Source organism: Argentina silus (assembly GCF_951799395.1).
Source record: "Argentina silus genome assembly, chromosome: 1".
Taxonomy (NCBI): Eukaryota; Metazoa; Chordata; class Actinopteri; order Argentiniformes; family Argentinidae; genus Argentina; species Argentina silus.
In genome coordinates this window covers 31170004-31191721 of record NC_139655.1, presented here as the reverse complement: position 1 = coordinate 31191721, position 21718 = coordinate 31170004, and the positions used below count along the sequence as shown (strand labels likewise).

Sequence of the window (21718 nt, the reverse complement as noted above, 5' to 3'; positions counted from 1 at the left end):
TTAGCCAGAGCAATAGATCAGGCTGAAAACCAATGGCGTGCAGGAGAATCGATCAATACGTATGGTCATATTACCAATCAGGCTCAATTTCAAGAGCTCCCTTCGGTAGTCTATTCTGAGACTGTCATATATGCTTTCAATGAGTTTGTGTGTGTGTTTAATGAGGGTTCAAAACAAGAAAAAAGCTTTTGAAAGAGACTAGGTATTGAGAGAAAAATCCATCTTCCTTCAGGAGGACAACACAACCAGGAAGAGGCTCTATTTCAGAGGGCGATCTATGAGGCCTGTGTATTTTCAGTTCCATTAGAGTCTATCATTCAAGGAAATCCTATTCTTTACCAAGAGCCATTTTCTATGTGTTTTACGGTAGGTTGTTGAATGGGGAAGGATGGGTAATGTTTCTCCACTGATGGCACAGAGATCTCTGTTTCAAAGAATTGATCTGTTCTCATAAAACACTGTATCCAAGTCAAGCTGACTCCTATTCAGGGACAGACATAAGGATACAGTACATGTCCCCCAGTGATAGTGGACTCATTTTGGTCATCTTGTCTTCTACAATATATATGTATACGACTTTGGTGGCACCATATACAGTATTTCATTGTACTATTCTATTACAACTATCATTTGATCATTTATCATAGATGGTAACAACTCTTTCAGGTGCTTATTTAAACAATCCTACACCAATTAAATAAACTAGAGTAGGTATTGATAATGAGTAGTAGTAATAAACTAGCTTAATAATTGAGCAGTTACTGGGTAATTATAAAGGGAAATCATTTTGATTACCCATTACAATAATTTAAGATCTAGACAAATACTAGGTATAAAGTGCATTGTCAAGAGCTACCAATGTTTCCACAGGACCTAGTTGTTTCTTGGCTTTATTAGGAAACAGGCCTGTGTCCTACTGGTTTTAGGATTAGTTCACACTGTGTTCTGGGGTCATGTCAGACTCTGGTCTTGCCAGTGAGGCCTGCTGGACTGCCATAACACCTGGGCATTCCTTCTGCCCCTCCCTTCCCAGTGCATGACTTTCATAAGGCGCCCGCTCACACAGAAACCACCCTGTGCCATCTGCTGGCCTGGCAGGTCTCAGTGCCAACGGCGTAGGGGTCAGTCTCATCACTCATGCCAGCGCTACAATAGTGAGTTTGATTGCATGTGACTTTTGTGAATGTGCGTGAGTTTTGTGCAACCAGTGGTAGTAGGTGGCGGGAGGGAGAGGGGTGTAATTGAAGTCACAGCAGGCGGAGCGGGCCTTTGGCAGGTCTGGGTAACGATGGAGGGGTGTGCCCAACAGCATGCTGGGAGATAACCAGCGGTAATGACCTATGCGGAAGTCATTGCGACCTTTGCATCAATCTCACACTCAGAGCAGAACTCTTCTCACTTTCCTGAAGGCTCCTTTTCAGTTTGGAGCAATTAATTCAGATATACAGTATCTCACCTGTACACAGTATTGGATGTATAATTGTACTACAGCTACAGCATTACCTCTGTGTGTGTGTGTCTGTTTGCGTGTTTGTGTGTGTGTGTGTGTGTGTGTGTGTGTGTGTGTGTGTGTGTTTGAGTAAGTGATTAAAATGCTGTGTTTCTCACCGCTTCCCCCTCTTGTCCTGCGGTGCCATTCATGGGTGGTGTGACCTCCACCTCAAAATTAGAGCTGTTTGGAAGATTCTTATCTGCATAATGAAGAATGAAAACATAGGAGTTCATAAATTAAACCGTATCATACAGGTAGAAAATGCCAAAAACTCTTTAACCAGGTTTGTATTTTAGATCCCCTCGAGAGGGGTGAAAATCGTTGTTTGTCACCTGGGTTAGGGTTAGGGTTAGGCATTTCAGGTAGCTCAACACTCTCATGAATATGCAAGACATTGGGTGGCAGTGTGTTTGTGTGTGTGTGTGTGTGTGTGTGTGTGTGTGTGTGTGCATGTGTGTGTGTGTGTGTGTGTGTGTGTGTGTGTGTGTGCGTGTGTGTGTGTGCATGTGTGTGTGTGTGTGTGTGCATGTGTGTGTGTGTGTGTGTGTGTGTGTGTGTGTGTGTGTGTGTGTGTGTGCATGTGTGTGTGTGTGTGTGTGTGTGTGTGTGTGTGTGTGTGTGCATGTGTGTGTGTGGGGCCAGGAGTTGATAGGATAACAGTACAGAGGGACTGCAGGCCTGTCAGACAGATGGCTAGGCGTTGGCTAATTTTCCATCATTGGCAGACAAAAACCACACAGATCCACACCCAAATGTGTCATATTAACTAGTGCACGTGTCTCTTTAGCTGGTCTGTACGTAGGTAAAGGAGTGGGAGAAACAGTGTGGATCTCCCTTCCCCTATCCTATATGAAGGCTAATATGTCTCCAATTCATTTAGACTGACTTAACACTCTTGATTAAAATACAAAGTGCCGAAAGCCATGTAATCGGATGATTAAAACATAATTGCCATGGAAATTGGTTTAATCCGAGTGTAGTTGTGACACAGGAGGGGAGATTGTCAGGGAGATACCGTGATCTGATACTGCTGTCACCCAACAAATGACCTCCCTTGTCCTTTTGGAAGGCATCGTACAGTAGTAAAAACACAGAGACACTAATCAAATCAATTGCATGCTTAATTTTGTTGTGGGTTTTTCCTGACCACAATCACTTGAGTAGGAAAACTCCAGGACCAGTTGTGAGTTATAATCAAGGCCCAGAGTTTTCCAAGGTCAGGTCACTTGACACACATACACTCAAATATAATATCTGAGTGCATAAGACATCACACTGCATCGTACATTTTAGAATATGAAGCATTTTGACTGCAGTATACTAATCAGCAACATGGACTATATAAGCTCCAGTCTTGAGCAATGAGAGAACAGAACATCAAAGCAGGCGACTATCAATACCGGTCATGCATTTGGATTCTGTTAAGATGGTAATATGTTAATGTAGCGCTGTTAACATAATTTCGCCTCAGTAATAAATATCAATGTCTCTCTTTGATTTCGTTGTATGGTAACATTGTACCCATGAAAGCTCTCCCTCTCTCTCTGTCTCTCTCTCTTTCTCTCTCTCTTTCTCTCTTTCTCAGTATCTGCTGGCCTGTTGCATCAGTGCTCTTTGAAGTGAAAAACACACATGAATTACACATTGGCCACAATTGAACCAAACACTGCTTGAAGACAACAGTCACAACTGAGTTGGTAGTATTTAAATACCATGCTTGCTTAGAATCATGAAGCAAGGCTTATTAAACCTACAATGGACAAGACTTACAGTACTATGTGTTTAGATATCATTAATCTATTACACCTGTGCTAACACATAGGGGGGGTCCCACTGCTCAGGTTAACCAGAAGGCGACTCACTTACCCGAACGACTGGCGACTCCATTGGCCTTCTCGCTGTCCTCCACTTGACACTTCTTTTTGGCAATCTTGTGAAGGATGGATGCCTTCTCTCTGAATTTCCCTGTAACACAACCACGGAGGAGGGGTTAGTCAGGGGAAGTAAGACTTGCATGCCCCACGTTACCTTCACAGACAGGTCCCATCGCCTGGACTTCAGGGTTCCTCCACTTTTCGACTGTGGTCCCAGGCTTCTCACATTTCAAATGAAAGAACATACTCAACAAGGGTTTCACATCACCTTTTAAATGATACTAAAGTCAATACAATATCATATCATGTGCTGATGAGCCAGCATTGTCCTAGAGATTCTGGAGAGAGCTCTGACCAAAAGCCTTTATGAAGCATGATCAGTCAGACTTGGGGCCAGATTTAATAAACGTTAGCACTAGTTGCACCTAAATTTGCACTCATGTTATGATGGCAATAACACCTAAACACAAACAGGTAGAGCAAAATCATACAATAAAAGTATCAAGAAAATAAATTAGAATGACAGTAAAATGTTTTCTTTTTCTAACTTTGCACCAGTGGAGATGCTTAGTTCTGACCATTGACGACTTGACCACTTGTGTGATCTCTGCCTTCTCAAACCCACTTGGTCAGGTGGTACAGTGGCCCACACTAAAGTATAACACACTACTGTATAAGAGGAACCAGGTCAAATGTGTTGTAATGGCACTTAGCAGTACACCATGGTGGTTTATGGCATTGGTCACCATAATCTCTTCTTTAGGTAGGTGTCTACAGTGCAAAACAACACTGCTTGGATGACAATCCCTCAGTTGCGATAGCAAAATGCACCAAAAATACAGCTTTTTTTATTCCCAAAACAACCACAATCTATACAGAAACTGAAATAGAAATACTTTCTATAGATACAGAATACCTTACTAGACTTCCAACAACAAGGGAATAATAAATAGATCAGATATGACAGGAGATTACGCTGTAGCGAATCACACATTTAACAACAGGACATCCTGGCTTAATGACTGGCTTATGTAAGCGGTGTGCGCTCTCTTGACATTCACAATAATGGCGCACGCAAAGGCAATTTGGCCCACACTGCAGTCAATGATTAGCCGCTGCGGTGTAGAAGAATGGCTTTCCAAGAAAACCCCATGGCTTGACAAAAACCCATACAAGCGTCTGAAAGAGAGAACAGACGGGACTGAGGGACACATGTCAATGCACCAGCACTTTGTGTATTGTACCTCCTGACAAGCTCTGGTGATTCATGTAGTACTGTAGCTAGGCTAGGGCTTACTGATAGTGGCCTGCTGCACACAAAAGGATGCAGGCTAATGCTAAAAGGATGGGGAGAGATGTTCCGTGTCTTTCCGACTGTGTGTTCTCTGGAAGTGCTACAGTAGTACTATACGTATTCATGATATCCAGGATTTTTTCTCACAAGGAAGAGAGCCAAAGCTAACCCACAACTAGGATACAGAGAGACATTATTCCAATCTGGCAAGTGTTGACCCTGGGATTGTTTAGAGATGGAGGGCCCCTCCAATCAACATCAAGCTTGTTGATGGAACCAATTTGACTTGAGAGTGATCAACGTATGTAACGGGCTGGTTGGTTAGGGGAGACCGCTTCTCATTCAGTGCTGGTACATAATTTTGTGGTGGCACACATGACCTTCCATAGTTGAGTGTCTGAGCTCCGCATCACATGTCACAGATGTGTATGAAGGGACTGTATACGTGCATGCAGGTCTATCTGAAAGCTTCCGTATGGTTATTTCCTTTGCTGAATGAAGTAACGTCGGCTTATTCAAGGTTTGATGTGGTGACTAATCGACTACCCAACCGTGCCACCATCTGTAACCTTACAGCAAAATCATTAACCGTCACTGGTCAGGTCTATCTAGTCTAGTCGGGTCTCTCTCTCCTCTCTCCTCTCTCTCTCTCTAGCCATCAACACCCTTGCTCGGCACGCATGCACACAGACACGCACATGCACACACACACACACACACACACACACACACACACACACACACACACATAACTACATTCTGTGCGTGTGTGTGTGAAGCTAAGTGCGTGTGAGTTCCAGTAAGTTTTCCCGGCAGGGAGGGGTGGCGTAATGCTGTATCTGTCCTTAAATGGTGTGTGTGTGTGTGTGTGTGTGTGTGTGTGTGTGTGTGTGTGTGTGTGTGTGTGTGTGTGTGTGCGTGTGTTTGATCAAGATGGATGTGGGCATATTACTCTTCCTGCCAAAATATGTTTCTGTCCTTAATGGAGACAACCCCCTCAATGTACATCCTTCTCAATCTGTATACAGTATATACTATATCTGTATATAATATGTATTCCCTAGCTCTGTGTATTTCAAAGTACAAGCCTCTACATAGCATAACCTTCCTCTGGCCTGTAAGACACAATAAAAAAAAAGCCTCAAAGTGAATTAGCAAATTCAGTCGTAGCCCTTCCCCAGTTGTCATTATTGCATTTGCTCTCTTTGGCTACTCTGTTTTCCCTGACAGCCACGGCTGTTATGCAATTCCTGGGTGGATGAGTCACTCTATTTAGCCAAAATCGGTGACGTAAATCTTACGCGTGTTCACGGTCTCGCTCCCTGCTGCCGATAGTGGGGCTCCCGAGTGTGTGCTCAGGCGTGGCCGATAAGAGTCTCCGAGATGCAAAGAGGAAAGGGACTGGTAATGTTTAGAATGCTTTTGGTGTGTTTATTTGTGTGTGTGGGTGTGTGTGTGTGTACACATTGTATGTGTCCGTGTTTGCATAGGAAAGAGAAAAGAGAAACCTAAAAAAGGCAGCTTGCTGTCAAAACGTTGGTTAAATACATAATTAGCACCAGAGCAATAGTGTGCTGCTCTCTTTCTATTTTTTTTTGTTTCACCCACCAGCCTGCACCTCACCAAACTATGGTGTGCTTTTTTTTTAAATGCATAGGAAAGAGATACCAGCCTTGTATAATATAATTGGCAAGGCCCCTGGGGCTAAAGACAAACCCCAAATGCATTTCCAACCACTACAGCCAAGGCAGGGATAACTACCTTGGCACACCACAGCCTTCTGCCTGCTATATCACACATACATTTAGAACAGCAAGGCAACACCGTTGAAAGTGAAGAAAGGGGTGTTAAGTCTTGAAAACATTTCATGAACTATTATATATTAATATATAAACTTTAGCTTGACATGGTAAAGAATCTCATCCAGAATCAAAATGAAAATAACAACTAATCTCTGACAATCTCTCAACATTTGTCCATTTGTCTACATTAAAAAATAACATCAATATAATAGGCAATGTACATGTACATATAAAATACAATATCAAGAAAACAACAAAACCAAGACAAACCACAAAAATAATATACCTCAGATCATCCAAAAAATAAGAGTTGAATCGGAAAAAATACAAAAATACAAAAATGAGCATGGCCACCACGATTTGCACTTATGTCAGTGAAATCTCGTTGAGAGAGGTCATCAAACTTAAACAAAAGCATACAGTACAAGCACAAAACAATGAGGCTCCAGGCAAAGTGATCAGAATGGAGAGACAAATAAAATGGATGGAAAAAAAGTGACTAAAAAAATCCAGGGAAAAGGCTTACCTTCCTCGGTCATTGTGTGATAATATTTTAGTTTTCCATATGTCCCAAGCTCTACAACATCACAGCAAAAGACAAGGGTAAGGCAACGAAGACACAGAAAAAGGAAAGAGTGAACATGAAAGAACAAGACACTTTGAAGGTTTAACATCACACGCACACACATGCTGTACGCACACAGCACCAACAGAATTAATTTTCTCCCTCTCTCACCAAGACATCACTGCATAAGTGCAAAACAAAGCAGTAAGGACTTCATGCCGATTAACAAACCCAAACTAAATCCTTACAATACCCCCTTTGAATGAACATCATTGTTTAGATAGACATACATAGTTGCATGATGGCTGTTTGGTGGTTGGGGTGGTTCTCAATATAGCGGTTCTTCCAGTGTCTCTAGTGCTAAGGAACGCTGTACAGTAGATGCATTCATCTGGAAAGCCCTCAAAATTAAACAATAAAATAATTTCATGTTTCAAGTATGATAGGATGACAAAGAAACAAAACAACTCTGTCAACAGTGTAAACACACATGCAATAAAGATGGGTCCTCTTCTCCTCTCCAGTCTCTGATGCTCAAAGGGACATTAACGATGAGTTTGTGTTTTTGTTCAGTGATGAAGCTAGCAGAGTTCTGATTCCCCTTGCTATTCTTCCAGGTACAGTGAGGAGAGACAGTCAGCACATCTATTTGATGAATTAGCCGGGAATTAAAAACTGCCCAGACAGCCAAACTGACATACCGCAATAGAGGACACAGCAATAAATAGAAATCTTACACATCGGGATGCTTTTGTCTGGAAAGGCATGTTTTTTTTCCCTTACTCAAAGCATTCTATCTTTCAATTATGCCAAGCTGTCAGAGCAAAATGAGTCAGCTGTCTGTACTAATAACACGTGTGACCATGGCCTCCTTAAATATTTGTTTATTTTGCGTATTCAAATATCCAGAAAGAAGCTAAAGACAGAAAGTTCATATCCAGCCAAACATACTGCATGTATTCTACAGTGAATGTAAAAATGATATAACTTTCATTGAGATATTGTTCCCTTAGACCAGGGGCGCCCAATACGTCGATTACGATCGACCAGTCGATCGCGAGAGTAGTGCGGGTCGATCGCGTGACATTAAAAACATTTCTTTTTTTACGACGGACATTTGTGCTTCAGCACGGTACGAGGCAATTGAGCCAGTGTGAGTGCGCCACTTGATTGACGTACAATGCGGCCAGTCTGAGATCGCTTCTCTTCTACGGGTCACGTGTCACCATGCATTCGCGGTTAAACGCGCTACCTACTGCAAAACTCCCGCGAGCTCAGTGACCTTCCAATTTATATGTACTCAAGAAGGGATATAAAAATGAGTGGGGGAGCTGGACCAAGTAAGAAGCCAAAAACTTACCACTTCCATGCGGAATGGGAGGAGGACCTTTTTTTCACCATGTCTCATATATATTTATAGCATTTTTTAATGTAGGTAGATAATTTTGACCTGGTCATTTTGAAAGTAGCTCGCAAGCCGAAAAAGTGTGGGCACCCCTGCCTTAGACTGTCTGTTTGAGAGGCTCTAGGAGACCTTGTGGAAATGCTTTCACTGGAGAGTGGAGAGAGTTCTGGTGAAGGATGGTAGAAATTACTGCATGTCAAAATAGAAACAAATAACACTTGTAACTTGACTGTCAAGGAGGAGGTGCACAGTTTAAGTAACAGTTCCAGTTGTAGATGCATCAATCCTACATCAATGTGAAATAACAGCACAGTCTAATTTCATCATATGAGACATTACAATGTAGACAGCTCAGATGATATCCCATTCATTAGGATATCTGATGAACTGCTTATGGATGGAACTATTACTTTAAGTATACTGTACCATTCATAACTTCTCTGAAAGGTGTCCATCACCATTGCAATAAGGATCTCAATATAATCAGTCCCCATGTTCAATTACCCTTTGTAATGAGGGAGAGGGACTTGTTGTTGTTTACCTAGAGGCCTTTCGTCCTTGCGAAATGACCTCTAAGCGCTATTTTCTTTTCTTTTTTTAGCATGATGAAAATTCACAGTCTGTACTGGAGCAGAAGGCTTTTAACATTGATTTGTTTCACCAGCCAGCCACACATAGGGGGGAGTGGAGGGGCTGGGGGGGGGCTTACATAATAAAGTCAAGGCCCGATCATTTATCTAACGATTTCCGTGTGGGGTAGTAGAGGCCTGGGAGCGCAGAGTGGGTGAAGCAGTGGGCCGCAGTGTTTTTTTCCTCAAACCAGTTGGCAGAGAGGGGAGGGGTGGGGTCACTAGGGGGACAGGGAGTGGGCACCGATTGAGTTGCGTGATCAATGAGACTCTGGGTCAATGACGCACAGCTGGAGCGACCCCAACCAAACAACTTGCTCAGACACACGCATGCCAGATGTGGGCCAAAACGCAACACTCAGACGTGGCTGCAGACACAATGCAGAGAACAACGTGTACTGTAGACGGAGGCAAAGACTGCAATCCCAGATTAGGAACAGTATGACACATTATGGGCAGCATGACACATTATAGCTATATACCCTACTTATATACCTTGTTTGTGTGTGTGTGTGTGTGTGTGTGTGTGTGTGTGTGTGTGTGTGTGTGTGTGTGTGTGTGTGTGTGTATGTGTGTGTGTGTGTGTGTGTGTGTGTGTGCGTGTGTGTGTAGGGTGTTAGCCGTTCGCCGTTCACTGTTCATGGTTAAACAAATTTACCTTGTCCTGTCTAATCAGGCCATATACAGTAGCAGCCCGGTCGATGAAGACAACATAACAGCAACAACATGTACAGCCCATACAGCCAATAGGGAGCAAGTTAGTGCATCTATATGATATCATGGGTTATAGAAAAGCATCCAATGAGGAGCCTGACTCTTTTGACACAAAAAAACATGGACCCAGCAAAACATGGACTCTCTCCAATTAGTCAAGACGAGCCTGTCAAAAGCCTTAACAGCCCCGGCCCTTGTAGTCTAACCTTTCTTATAAACAGCCAGCTCTTTCCACATGTCAGTTTTAACATGAGCATGAGTATGCAATGACTCTGTAGATTATGACGACAAGTTGATGACCTGATCAGAGGTTAGTCATTCATGTTGTTGAGGGCTCAGTTAAGGCCTCAAATATGACCTACAGTACTGTATGTGTAAGTGCTCATTATATGACTTGTTTCTGCTATTCAAAGAGAGCTTGGGCACACATCCTTTATGTTTAGTGTACCCATCCCCCCCTTCCCTCCCTGCCTCCACTCCACCCCCATCCCCCCCTTCCCTCCCTGCCTCCACTCCACCCCCATCCCCCCCATCCCTCCCTGCCTCCACTCCACCCCCATCCCTTGCTATCCTCAGCAGTTCAATATTTGATGCAGCTTCTAAGTGATATTGTTTTTAGCTCCACACTGATGGAAAAAGAGATGACAGTTGTGCCATGAAGTAACAGCAGAGGGAGGCTGGTCAGATTTCAATTGTCTCGTTCAAAAAGAAAAAAGAAAAAAGGCGTTCAATAAAACGGGATGTGCATTACACAATTTGAGAAGCCCTAATACATCTCACAGTTAAATGAGCATGCAGGCTGGTTAACATAACAAGTAACACTACAAAGTCAGGTAACACAAGGTTAAAAGAGGAGAGAGGTAAAGGATCATGGAAATACTGAAATGGTTACATAAGGTTTCCAATGAGTATACATCCACATAGAAGACTGACAAACAGGAGGGACTTGGGTTGGACAGTCATTGACAAAGCTGCAGTCAGGGATGTACAATCAAAGGTGGACATTTGGGGGAAAAACTGCTTCCAAGCTGTGGGATGAGAATGAACAGCTTAATGGCAGAAAAAATTAGAGTAGTAACTCACCAGAATCAGCAAATTCTGAGGGGACAGAGAAAGAAATCGAGATAAAGAGAAATAGACAGAGAAAGAGAGAAAAGATATACCAGATGGCGTGTGAGTAGATACAGCATAGTAAGACAATGAACCTCATGATTTTATGAAAAGATTTTTGACATGTTTTTATTGGAATTACATTATCTTAAAACAAAAACAAAGATCAAGTAGATGACGCAATGTTTGTTCTTTGAATTCCAATACAAGTTTCTATCTGTGTGGTCAGAATAACAGGCAGCATCACACCACTTACTTTTAAAAGTCTCTATGAAATATGTATGAGTCTGCCAGCTTTATATAGCCACACTGAGCCACTTAAGGTCTGAGGGCCTCCAAGGGAAGGTGAGCCATAAGGACAAGAGGCTTGGCTCTGTATTTGATGGATGCTCCTGCTTGTCCTGTCTGAGTATTTCTCTCTGGCAAAAAAAGTCTCCTTTGCATAGTCAATATGTCTCAAGGTAATGCACACATAAAACCACTTTCAATCTGATCCAAACAATATCACATACTGTACAACTTCAAGGAAAATGCCAGATGCTTCAAAGCAGTTCAAAGTATCATACTGTAGTACTACAAATTGTGAAAACACAGAATACAAAGACTGTCCACCACTGTGTGGTTCGTATCAGAGATCCATTTGAAGACCACAGAGCTATTGGCTTCTCAGCAGACCACGAGAGGGAGTCTCGCTGCTTCATTTGAAGATTGCAAGTGTGTTTTTACACCACGATTTTCAAGCTATGCTCTCAGACATTTTCATTCCCAAAGCAGGCTGTAATTTAAAACTTAATCAAACAGGAATGACTAACACACTGAGTAATGGGGTGTCTAGGATTCTGAGTGTGAGAGGGTGATACATGTTAATAGGCACTTTACAGTCAGTTGGGCCACAGTTTATTAATCTTCCCCCAATCGACTCATTCAAGGCTCAGCTTTCTAGAAATGTGAAAACTGTGAAAGCTAAAATGACTTCTCATTACCAAGTCCAAATCACCCCCAGCAAAAGCAATCAAATCCACCCATCAAGCATCCTCCAGAACGTGAGGCTTCTTTACAGCCTAACAACACTTTTTGTCATTTACTACTATAAAACTATTTTCATGACAGTTGAAAACAATGATTTATCACATTATACTGTAAGCAACAGGAGAAGAGCATACACAAATGAAGTGCTTGTATGTGTGCTTGTATATATAGTGCTTGTATATATATCATGAAACACAAGTGTGTAGATTATACTGACATGGCCAGACAAATAGAGGCTGCAGGCCACTAATGGAGCCTAATGAAAATATTTAAAAAGTATGTTCAGGAATGTTTCTCCAAACCTGAATTTCAAACACTTCTTCTGCTGTCACTCTTACTCTATATTTATTCCACACACAAAAAAATTACATTGCTACTTTCTTTCTTTGAACTATAAAAATCTTCTTCGTCTAAGCTTTAAGATGCAGAATCTTTTGAAATGCAAATCATTCAATCCTCCTCAACTACCTTAACTTTCAATGTTGGGCTATTTGCATCCCATAATAAGGGGATGTTTTTTTTTTTTTTTTTTTTTACTTCTGCTCCTTGCGATGAGTTCAGATGAGAATGGCACTGTGCCTCCCCTCATGTATCAGCATATTCAACCCCTACGCAACACACTAACGCTGTAATTTAGCACTCGTCTGAACACCACTAATAGGCCTTCAGCTTGGATTAAAGGAAATCATCTCTCTCCTTCGCTAAAGCCGTGACATGAGACTGAGCTCGCATTACGTCTTAGAAACTGCCCTTAGCAACCACTTACAGTACAAGGATGAAAGCATTACACACACATGTGAGCTAAACGTTTTTGGGGACGGCACAAACTCCAAGCATGGCTTAACTATATTTATCCTACCCTCATTTCTTAGAGAGATGACACTGGACATAAACATTCACAAACAATACATCTGCTGTCATTACTGAAGTCACCTTAGTTTCAAGGTCAAACTTCAGTTATTTGAAAAATGATTGGAAAGTAACAGCAATCTCTTCAATGACAATATGCAAATGTTAGGCAGAAAATACCCAAAGCCCTTTCAAATGCAAGACTAAATAAGAGGGGTTTTATATAACTCCATCCTTTCCTGCAGATACAGTTTGTGCAAATATCCACTTGAGTACCAAGAAAACAGTCAATTAAAACCCTATCTCACATGGGAAGAATTGAGGTGGCCACAGTTCAATAACTTTTTTTTTCTTTCAGGGAGCTCAGTGACACAAGCGGCAGACAGAGCAGGGAGACTGATGGAAGCCATGACTCACTGGGAGTATATGCTCATTGCTCATAAAGCCTGAAATAACAAGAGCAATTCTACAAAATGAATCACAACAGCAAATAAACTATGGAGCTCTTGCCACAGCTTTAACCAAGAGCAAAGGCAGTTGTTAGATCATATGTCTGGATGCCTGGGAATGAAAGAGATTGTGAACACTATTTTGGATGCTTCTCAACATGCTGGTAACCAGAAACAGAGATAGAGAGCTCCAGAGCGTGTGTGTGTGTGTGTGTGTGCGTGTGGGCGGGGGCGGGGGGACACACTGATATCCTACCTTCACTAAGAGGGTCCAGTGTGTGGATCATCAGCTGGAAGATGCTGTTTCTCATCAAGCTGTTGTGCAGGGAGGCGGAGCTACCGCCCCTTTGGAGCCGGGGCCTTGCCTGCAAGAGGAGGATGAGGGTGTCAGTCAAACACACAATGGCACCATTAGACTAGCCTTTAGAAACCTGGATTGTGCCCCAAATGATATACTACCTTATTCAGCACTCACACTGCCTGTGTTTTATTTCTACAAATAATGTTACCACATAGATAGAAACTTGTATTGGAATGCTAGTGAGTGCTGACCCTATTCATAGAGCCCTCTCTGAGTCAGGTCTCAGGTTTCATCATAGGTTAAGTTTCTAAAGATCCATGTTGCCTTCAACTGCATCTTCCAACAGTGCCAATGAAAAAGGCAAGTGCAAAACCTTTTTTTAGTATCAGCATGTCTTCGTCAAATGTTTTGTGCATCAGGGATCAAATCTGACTTGTTTATGACTCATTGCAAAAGACTTAGGCCTATAGCATTAGCACCGGTTAAGGCCCTGTGAAGAGGTTTAGCTATCAAAACCCTCTCTGACAGGTCTACCAAGCTCTAACACCCTAATCTTTAATGACCCGCTTTTGGATATGATTCACCCATCATCCTTTTCATGACACCCAGAAACTTAACTCACCACCCGCTAATGTTACGACACAAGTTTCATACAGAATTGACCACTCTATAGGTTAAAGCATCCAATCAGAGCTAAAGCAGTCCTCATGCTTTTGCCAAAATAGCCCCCCAAAGACCCTTGCCAAGGTCACTCCACCAGTTTGAGCTGAACTTGAGAACTGTGGGAAATCGGCCATCGTCACAGGCGGCAGCTGTTTGGAGCGTGTCCCCGTTGGCTTGCCCGTGGTGATGCGTAGGCACAATCTGGAGGTGTCAGCTGCTAATTCACGAGCCCATATGGGTGTGAGAGGGTGGGGAGAGACCCTAACTGGTTGCACTGTTTGTAAGGCCATAAGGATGCAGTTTAGTGGAATCCGCTGAGACTTCTCCTTTCACTGGCCAAAACTGTTGATTTGGTTTATTTTTAGATTTTGGGGCCTTTTTGGATCAGGTGAAAATTAAACACTTCATTGTTGCCTGAATAATTTTTATGGAACGAGAACAAAATACTGTCTGAATAGGTTTGTATCATCATGTAAACAGGTCTCCAAGTGTTTCAACGGTTGGAATCTTATAATAAATCTCTGTGGTTCTGATGACCTTGAGGTCATGATAGAACTATAAGGCCAGGCAGAGCTACTCTATGTACACAGGGGGGTTGAACACACAGAAGATTCAGAAGGTTCAGAATACAGAGAGCACATAGTTCATGTGCACAGTATGGAAGGAAAGAGAGTCAGACTAGCTACATAGCCACACAGACAAACATAGAAACAGACAAGGAGACATAAATAATGCCAACAAGACAGGACCTACCGACAGCTTGTTCTCATCCTCAGGTGCACCGGGACTTGCCTTCACATCCAAGAAAACAGAGAATAAAAAGGGAGAGAAGGAGAAAGAGAAAGAGGACATAGATGTGAAGCATGCCTTACAAAACCAGAGACAGACAGATGAAAAGACAGTAGAGAGACATTACATTGTCATGGTGGTGATGATGATGTGACGTGAATGGACAGGACTTGAGAGACAGACACCTCCCCAGTGCCAGGTACTGTATATCAATCACTTTTTTAATTGTTTACAGTGTGTATATCTGACCAAGATACCCTGACTGTGATTCATTCTAGAATCATTCTAACCACACTGTTTAACCTCTTCTGGACCTTAAGTGGCTCACAAATATAATCAGAGGGAATATAAACGTATAACATTACAGGCCATAGTTATAACAGACTGGGCTCAAATCAAGCTAGTGCTTTTTGAATGACAATTATTTAAAAAGACTCAAAGACAGAAGCACACTGGACGAGATAACTGAGGGAAAACTATTCACAAGGAGACCGTTTTCCTTCCCTTGTGTTGTTTTCCTCATAACCACATATCTGAACTAATAAATGAAAGCACTCCTGGTCAAGAAAAAATGCAAGGAAAGGTGATCAATAGAGGCATCATAGGGATATACTATAACTATTAAAGGCTGACAATTGGGAAAATGTGCTGACCCTTGAACACCCTCGTAACCAACCCGCCCTGTCAGAACAGTGTGTGCCTGTCCCAGGCATTGAATATTACTGACTTGTGAGCAGGTACTTGGCCCTCGTCTTGCCACCAGCACTTGGTCTGGCTTGCTAATTCAGCCTGAGTTTGAATAATAGAGCCTTATTAGTGCTATATACTGCGCTGCTTACTGGGTGGATGTCTCGTCGTGCTTGGCCACCACAGTTTAGCGGCTAAACTCATAACAGCCTCTTGGATCACTAGCTCCACCAGCTTTCTCTGTTCAAACAGTGCCAACATTCTCTCTTTTACTTGAGAAGAATAAAAAGCAGTTGGCCTCGTGCGGCAGCCACTCCTCCCAGGGGGTCACCTGGTGTTTCCAGACCAATCAGAGAATGGGAGAGTGAACCAACACTCAGCCTATGTTTGTAGAGGGTTTATAAAAAGATCAGTGTTTTAAAGACCCACGCCAGCCATTTTTGCTTCCTGGCTTTACTTGATAATACTTACAAGTGGTGATGTTAGTCTTTCACTGAGCTATTTGAGAAAGTAACGCCAGATATAGCTAGGAGCAATTCTCAATCAAATATGTCGAGAGGTTATTTGGGGGTTCAGAGGGTTATATTTCATTCTGGGTGCTCTCTTTACAAACAGGCTAGCCACGTCAATAACATTGTGCAGCACAAGGATATCATACAGTATATATGACTAATGCTGGCCTTTAAGACATTATCAAAATAGAAAGTTGTTTTCATTGATTTCTTCACTACCTATATGCTGTGCTAAATGCATCCCAGATTACAATGTGTGTCTTAAATAACAATTACTGTAGAGCCCTATGCTCCCAAATGAGGATGTACAAGCACAACACATTTGCTGGGATCTAAGCACATGGAGCCTTTCATCATCACATGGCTCAGCCACTTAACCAGGGAATTCAGAGAGATGTGCACAATGCCATGATGTCTAAATAAGTGTTTGCAGTGAGTGTATAACGTGTAGGCAAGTGATAGAATGCTAAATGAAAGGCTGTGATATTCAAACACATTCTATCCATTTTATGACATGCACAGCACATTTTAAGATACAGTGCAAAAATACAAATCCATGAAAAGGACCAACCTCACAAAACTGTGGCTTGTCACTGTGTGAATTCATTAGTACTCATTGCATAAACAATGACGCGCTCACAGCAGTCTCCCTAAACGTCTAGAGATGAACTGTGTTCCCCACAGAAACATCTCTTTAGAATTTGTGGAAGGGGGGTGTGTGGGTTGAGGTTGGTTAGCAATGGTTTGTCAAACCTGTTTCATGAGTTCCCCCATCCCTTGCATGTGTATACTTACGTGTTTGGATCAAAGCATTTCCAACACCTGAACATTTAATCAAATAACAAAAGGAATTGGTGCTCCCTTTAGCCCAGATGTGTTGCAGAGCTAAACCTCCCTCCCTAATTCCATATCTTTTGGTTAATCCCTGACTTCTAATCAATCTATTTCACTCTCTAAACCTTTTCTCAGAGACAGGTCCAGAGAGCCAGAGAGAACAGGTGAGTAAGAATGCCAGATAGCCTAGAGATAATACTGAGGTCGCCCATTAAGCTTGTGGTAAATATTATGACTAATAATCACATAGGGAGATTAGCATGTCCTCTGGAGTCGCTGCAAGTGCTTATCCGGACAGCTCTGGTTCCAGTTCTTACGTAATGTCAGGATCGTTCCTGGAAACGGATCAGGGAAAAAAAATTCTCTATGAGCCAAGCCTTGTTATGCGATATTATGGATTATTATGTGTAAAAAGTAACCTCATGTTAGTTTGCAGCTTCCGTTCTCTGTTGAAATTGCCCACAGCACAGAACACCACGGAGGAAAGTACTCTGTGCTGTGTTGGTGTATCAATGTAAACAGGAATTTCATATCCACATTTTTGAAAATCAGAATTTGATTAGCTCCTGGAGAATTCCACGGTAACAGAATGTTGCTGGGACTCAATTTTTCACTTTCAATGTTTCACTTTCAAACATATGCCAAACAAAAACCCTTTATAGCAAAGTTAAACAAACCATACAACTCTATGCACAAGGCCTACTCTTAACAATTCCCACTGAAAATGTACTTTAAGAACTGTGCAGATTCAAAGTACGGAATTACCCTAAAATCTCCCAGGGTTTTTTATGTAACCATGTTTGTTACAAAGTAGCCAACTGAGACTACCTCATCAGAATTGTATTGATAATGTAGGAGAGTGAGAGTAAGTTATAATTAATATTAGTATTAGTAGGATAATTAATGTTAGTAAGTTAACAAAAGTAAGAACTATATGTAGACTTACCTAATACCTGTACTGTTTTTAGTGATATCGATTTAGTTTCTGAATTAAGAAGTGATTAAAACTAGTCATTCTTTTACCAAATCCGTAATAGAATGACCAAATCAAATAGGTAATCGAATTACTGAAATTTAATTGGCTACATTCACAGGTTGTACAGAACCTAAAAGGGTGGGAGGACCGTTTAAGGAACCCTTTTGGGTTCCATGTAAAACGCTTTTGGTTGTATGTAGAACCCTTTTCACAGAGAGTTCTACATGGAACCCATAAGGGTTCTACATGGAACTTAAAAGGGTTCCAAAAGGGTTCTTCCACAGGGACAGCCGAAAAACTGTGGGAAACATACAGTAGTAGTTACAAACCACTGCATCAACATCTTCAACAAGCACTGCATCAACATCCTCATCTCATGCTCCAATAAATGGAGACTTCATTGTCGTTGAGTACAGTGGTGAAAGCAAAGCCAGTAAATCACAGAAATATGTAGCTAGAACTTCCATTGACAATGATGACATACATATTGCACACTTCTACAAAACGGACATTGAAAGATTTATCTTCATCACATAAGAGCGCACTGACACATATGTTGTGGTGTCCCTAATACAGATTCTTAGGATCCTTCCAACAATGGCTGCAGCAGATAAATAACGTTTCCATTTGGCAGAGGCCTCTGAGGCAAACTAGAAGCAGATTGGGTGTTTCTGTGTGTGCCTGCACATGACATAGGCCTACTTGTATTTAAAAAAAAACATTTGGTGCCAAAAGTGTAAATGTTAGTTAGTTTTTAATCAATTTCCCTTTTTAATGTTATATATAAGATAAAATATATATACATATATGATATATATATATGATAAAATATTATATTATTAACTTAGTGAGAGTGTCTATTGTATTTTCTACCTTTGTGTCTCTATTTTGGCTACTTCATCATGTAAAGAATGACATTCAAAGAATGCCACTTCACTAACTGCAGCTCAACAACCAATATATATATTTTCAAACTCAAGGTATCATATGATAGCTAACACCCTACTTTTTCTGCAGACATACTGTATATATATATTTTAATTTTCAGTTGGAATTATTAGAAGTAGTCCTTGTACATAGAGTTGTATAGTTTGTTAAACTTTGCTATCAAAGGTTTTTGTTTGGCATACGTTTGAAAGTGATAAATCAAGTCCTAGCATCATTCTGTTACCGTGGAATTTCCCTCTAGTAAACATTAAATCCATCACAACAGAGCTCCTTTTTTATTTTGATAGTTGCTTCAACAAATGCAGCATTTAAACAGATGATAAAGGTATACATGCCAGGGTAGAGATAAAGGGAGGCTTGTATGCTGGGTGAACTACTTCTTTATGATGTTACATTTCACTTCAAACTTTGTTTCCCTGAAATTTCCACAGAAATCTGTCTCGTCGCAATGCAGCTGTGTTCGTGTCAAATACTATAGAAGTGGAATGACAAAGGAGCAACAACTCAGTAAATCACCTTTTCAGCTACCCTAAAGCCAGAAGGATTCATAACCTGCCTCAACTCAAGGACTGTTCCTTATTCTATTTGTGTAGTAACAAAAACAACTCCATATGCCATGCAATTACTATGTCAGAACATGTTAATATAATGTTGTTACAGCAAAATGTAAAGTGTTACCCAATTCACAATAACCTGTATACCTGTATATAGGCTTATATTCTGTGGTTGTTAGAAAATCTAACTCTTGGTCAGCAAAGCCTTGCAAAACAATGGCAATGTCATCATCCAAGCTACCACAGCTCTCTTGTGAATGTGTGGAGGAAAGCCAGGCTTTCTAAGCCGAGCTGCTATAGTGAAATGTTGTAAAGCATCAGGCATCGGCCACCACGTGTGTACAGTACGCAGTCTGTCTGTCAGTGGTTGACAGACGCCCCTTCGAGAGCTGTCTGTCTAGATGCACCGCGTCGGCACAAAGCTGTTGAGCAGCACGACTGAGCATTTCTCTCTCTCTCTCTCTGCCACAGGGCTCCTCCTTAGATTTGCCTAGAAAAGATAATGATGATCTTTAAGAAAAGGAGGAAGAAAACGCACAACAAGTCAAGAAGCCATCCACTTGCTAATTAGTAACCCCTTGAATTTCTAACAAGCAGAACTAATTACAGGAGCTGCCACAGCACTGATTTCCCACAAGGCAATGCTCCACATGCCCACCAGGACTAAGATAAAATTGCCCCCCCTCTGTACCAATCAGGCTGCTTGTTGGTGGGTGGCAAGTGGTAAGATAAAAATTGCTGTGTCATTTTCCCTAGTGAATCGGCAACAAAGCGCATTTAGTGATCAGTCGACCTAGTGAATTTGGTGTTCCTTTCACTGAGTGAAGCATTGTTGTCAAAGCTTACAGCAGTCAAAGGGAAAACTGGTATCAGTGCAATACAGTGGAAACATTTCCATCAAGTTCACAGCCAAAATATCAGATAGTCTCATCCAGTCATCCAGTCAGAGAAGCTTCACTCGTCTGGAGTACTTAACCTTCTCTCCTCTTTTGGCCTTACCCTGTCCCACTCTCCTCTGACTCAAAAGGCAGGCAGTCAGCTCGACCTTGTCTTCACCAGATCCTCCCATGCCTCCAACCTTGCTGTTACCCCTCTTCCAGCTTCTGATCATCATTTTGTATAATTCACCCTTCCCCTCAAATCCACCCCCTCCCACTCAGTCTCTACCCACACTGTATCCTCTCGTCGCAACCCGCCTACCCTCTCCCTCACCGCTTATCCTCCCTACCCTCTGTTGAATCCTTCTCCCTTCTATCCACTGATGCAGCCTCCTCCACCCTCCTGTCCACTCTTTCCTCATCCTTCGACTCTCTCTGTCCACTGACCTCAAGGCCAACACGATCCTCTCCATGCACTCCTTGGCTGTCTGAAACCCTGCAAGCTTGTAGAATAGGGCTCCAGGCAGCTGAGAGGAAATGGAGAAAAACCTCAGCCTCCCTGATGACCTTAAACCTTATCTCTCTCTCCTCCTCAACTACACCTCATCTGCATCAGCTGCTAAAGCTTCTTACCACCATTCCAAAATGCAATCCTCTGCCTCTGACCCAAGGAAACTGTTCTCCACATGTTCCTCACTCTTCACCCCCCCCCCCCCCTCCCTCCTCCCTGTCTGCAGATGACTTTGTCACCTACTTTGAAAAGAAGGTTGATGACATTAGCAGCTCTTTCTCTCTCTTTCTCCAGACACTTGTAATCTCTCGCCTTGACTACTGCAATGCACTCTTGGCTAGGCTCCCGCGTCCGCCATCAGGCCTCTGCAGCTGCCGCCCGTCTGGTGTTCAATCTCCCCAAATTCTCCCATGTCACCCCCCACCCTTCACTGGCTCCCAGTAGCAGCTTGCATCAGATTCAAGACCCTGGTGCTCGCCTACCGGGCAGCAAAGGGAACAGCCTCACTCTACTTGCAAGCAATGGTCAGCCCCCAAACCCCTGCACGATCACTCTGCTCTTCCACCTCGGCTGGCCGCCTGGCACCACCACCTCTACGTGGATGCAGCAGTCGCGCTACTCGGTCACGGCTTTTCAATGTCCTGGCGCCCCGCTGGTGGAACGAGCTTCCCACTGCTGTCAGGACTGCAGAGTCACTACCTATCTTCCACCGTAGATTGAAGACCCATCTCTTCAAGCTACATCTTACCTATCCCTCCTAAAGACCTCTTCATCCCCACTACCCCCCTGTACAAGTTTCTCTACTGTGAATAAATTACTAAAAAAATTAATAATAATAATAATAATAATTAAC

General features: G+C 42.3%; 1 protein-coding gene across 1 annotated transcript in view; it reads right to left on the bottom strand.

Moving 5' to 3' along the window:
* Positions 1–21718, bottom strand: part of LOC310814964 (solute carrier family 24 member 2) — a gene marked incomplete at both ends in the record, with an annotated part of 43564 nt that overhangs the window by 7579 nt on the left and 14267 nt on the right. The window contains 6 exons of the mRNA XM_083684543.1: positions 1609–1691; positions 3359–3457; positions 6989–7039; positions 10859–10873; positions 13469–13577; positions 14930–14968. Of these exons, the coding sequence (XP_083540669.1) occupies positions 1609–1691; positions 3359–3457; positions 6989–7039; positions 10859–10873; positions 13469–13577; positions 14930–14968 (396 nt within the window). The remainder of the gene's footprint in view (positions 1–1608; positions 1692–3358; positions 3458–6988; positions 7040–10858; positions 10874–13468; positions 13578–14929; positions 14969–21718) is intronic.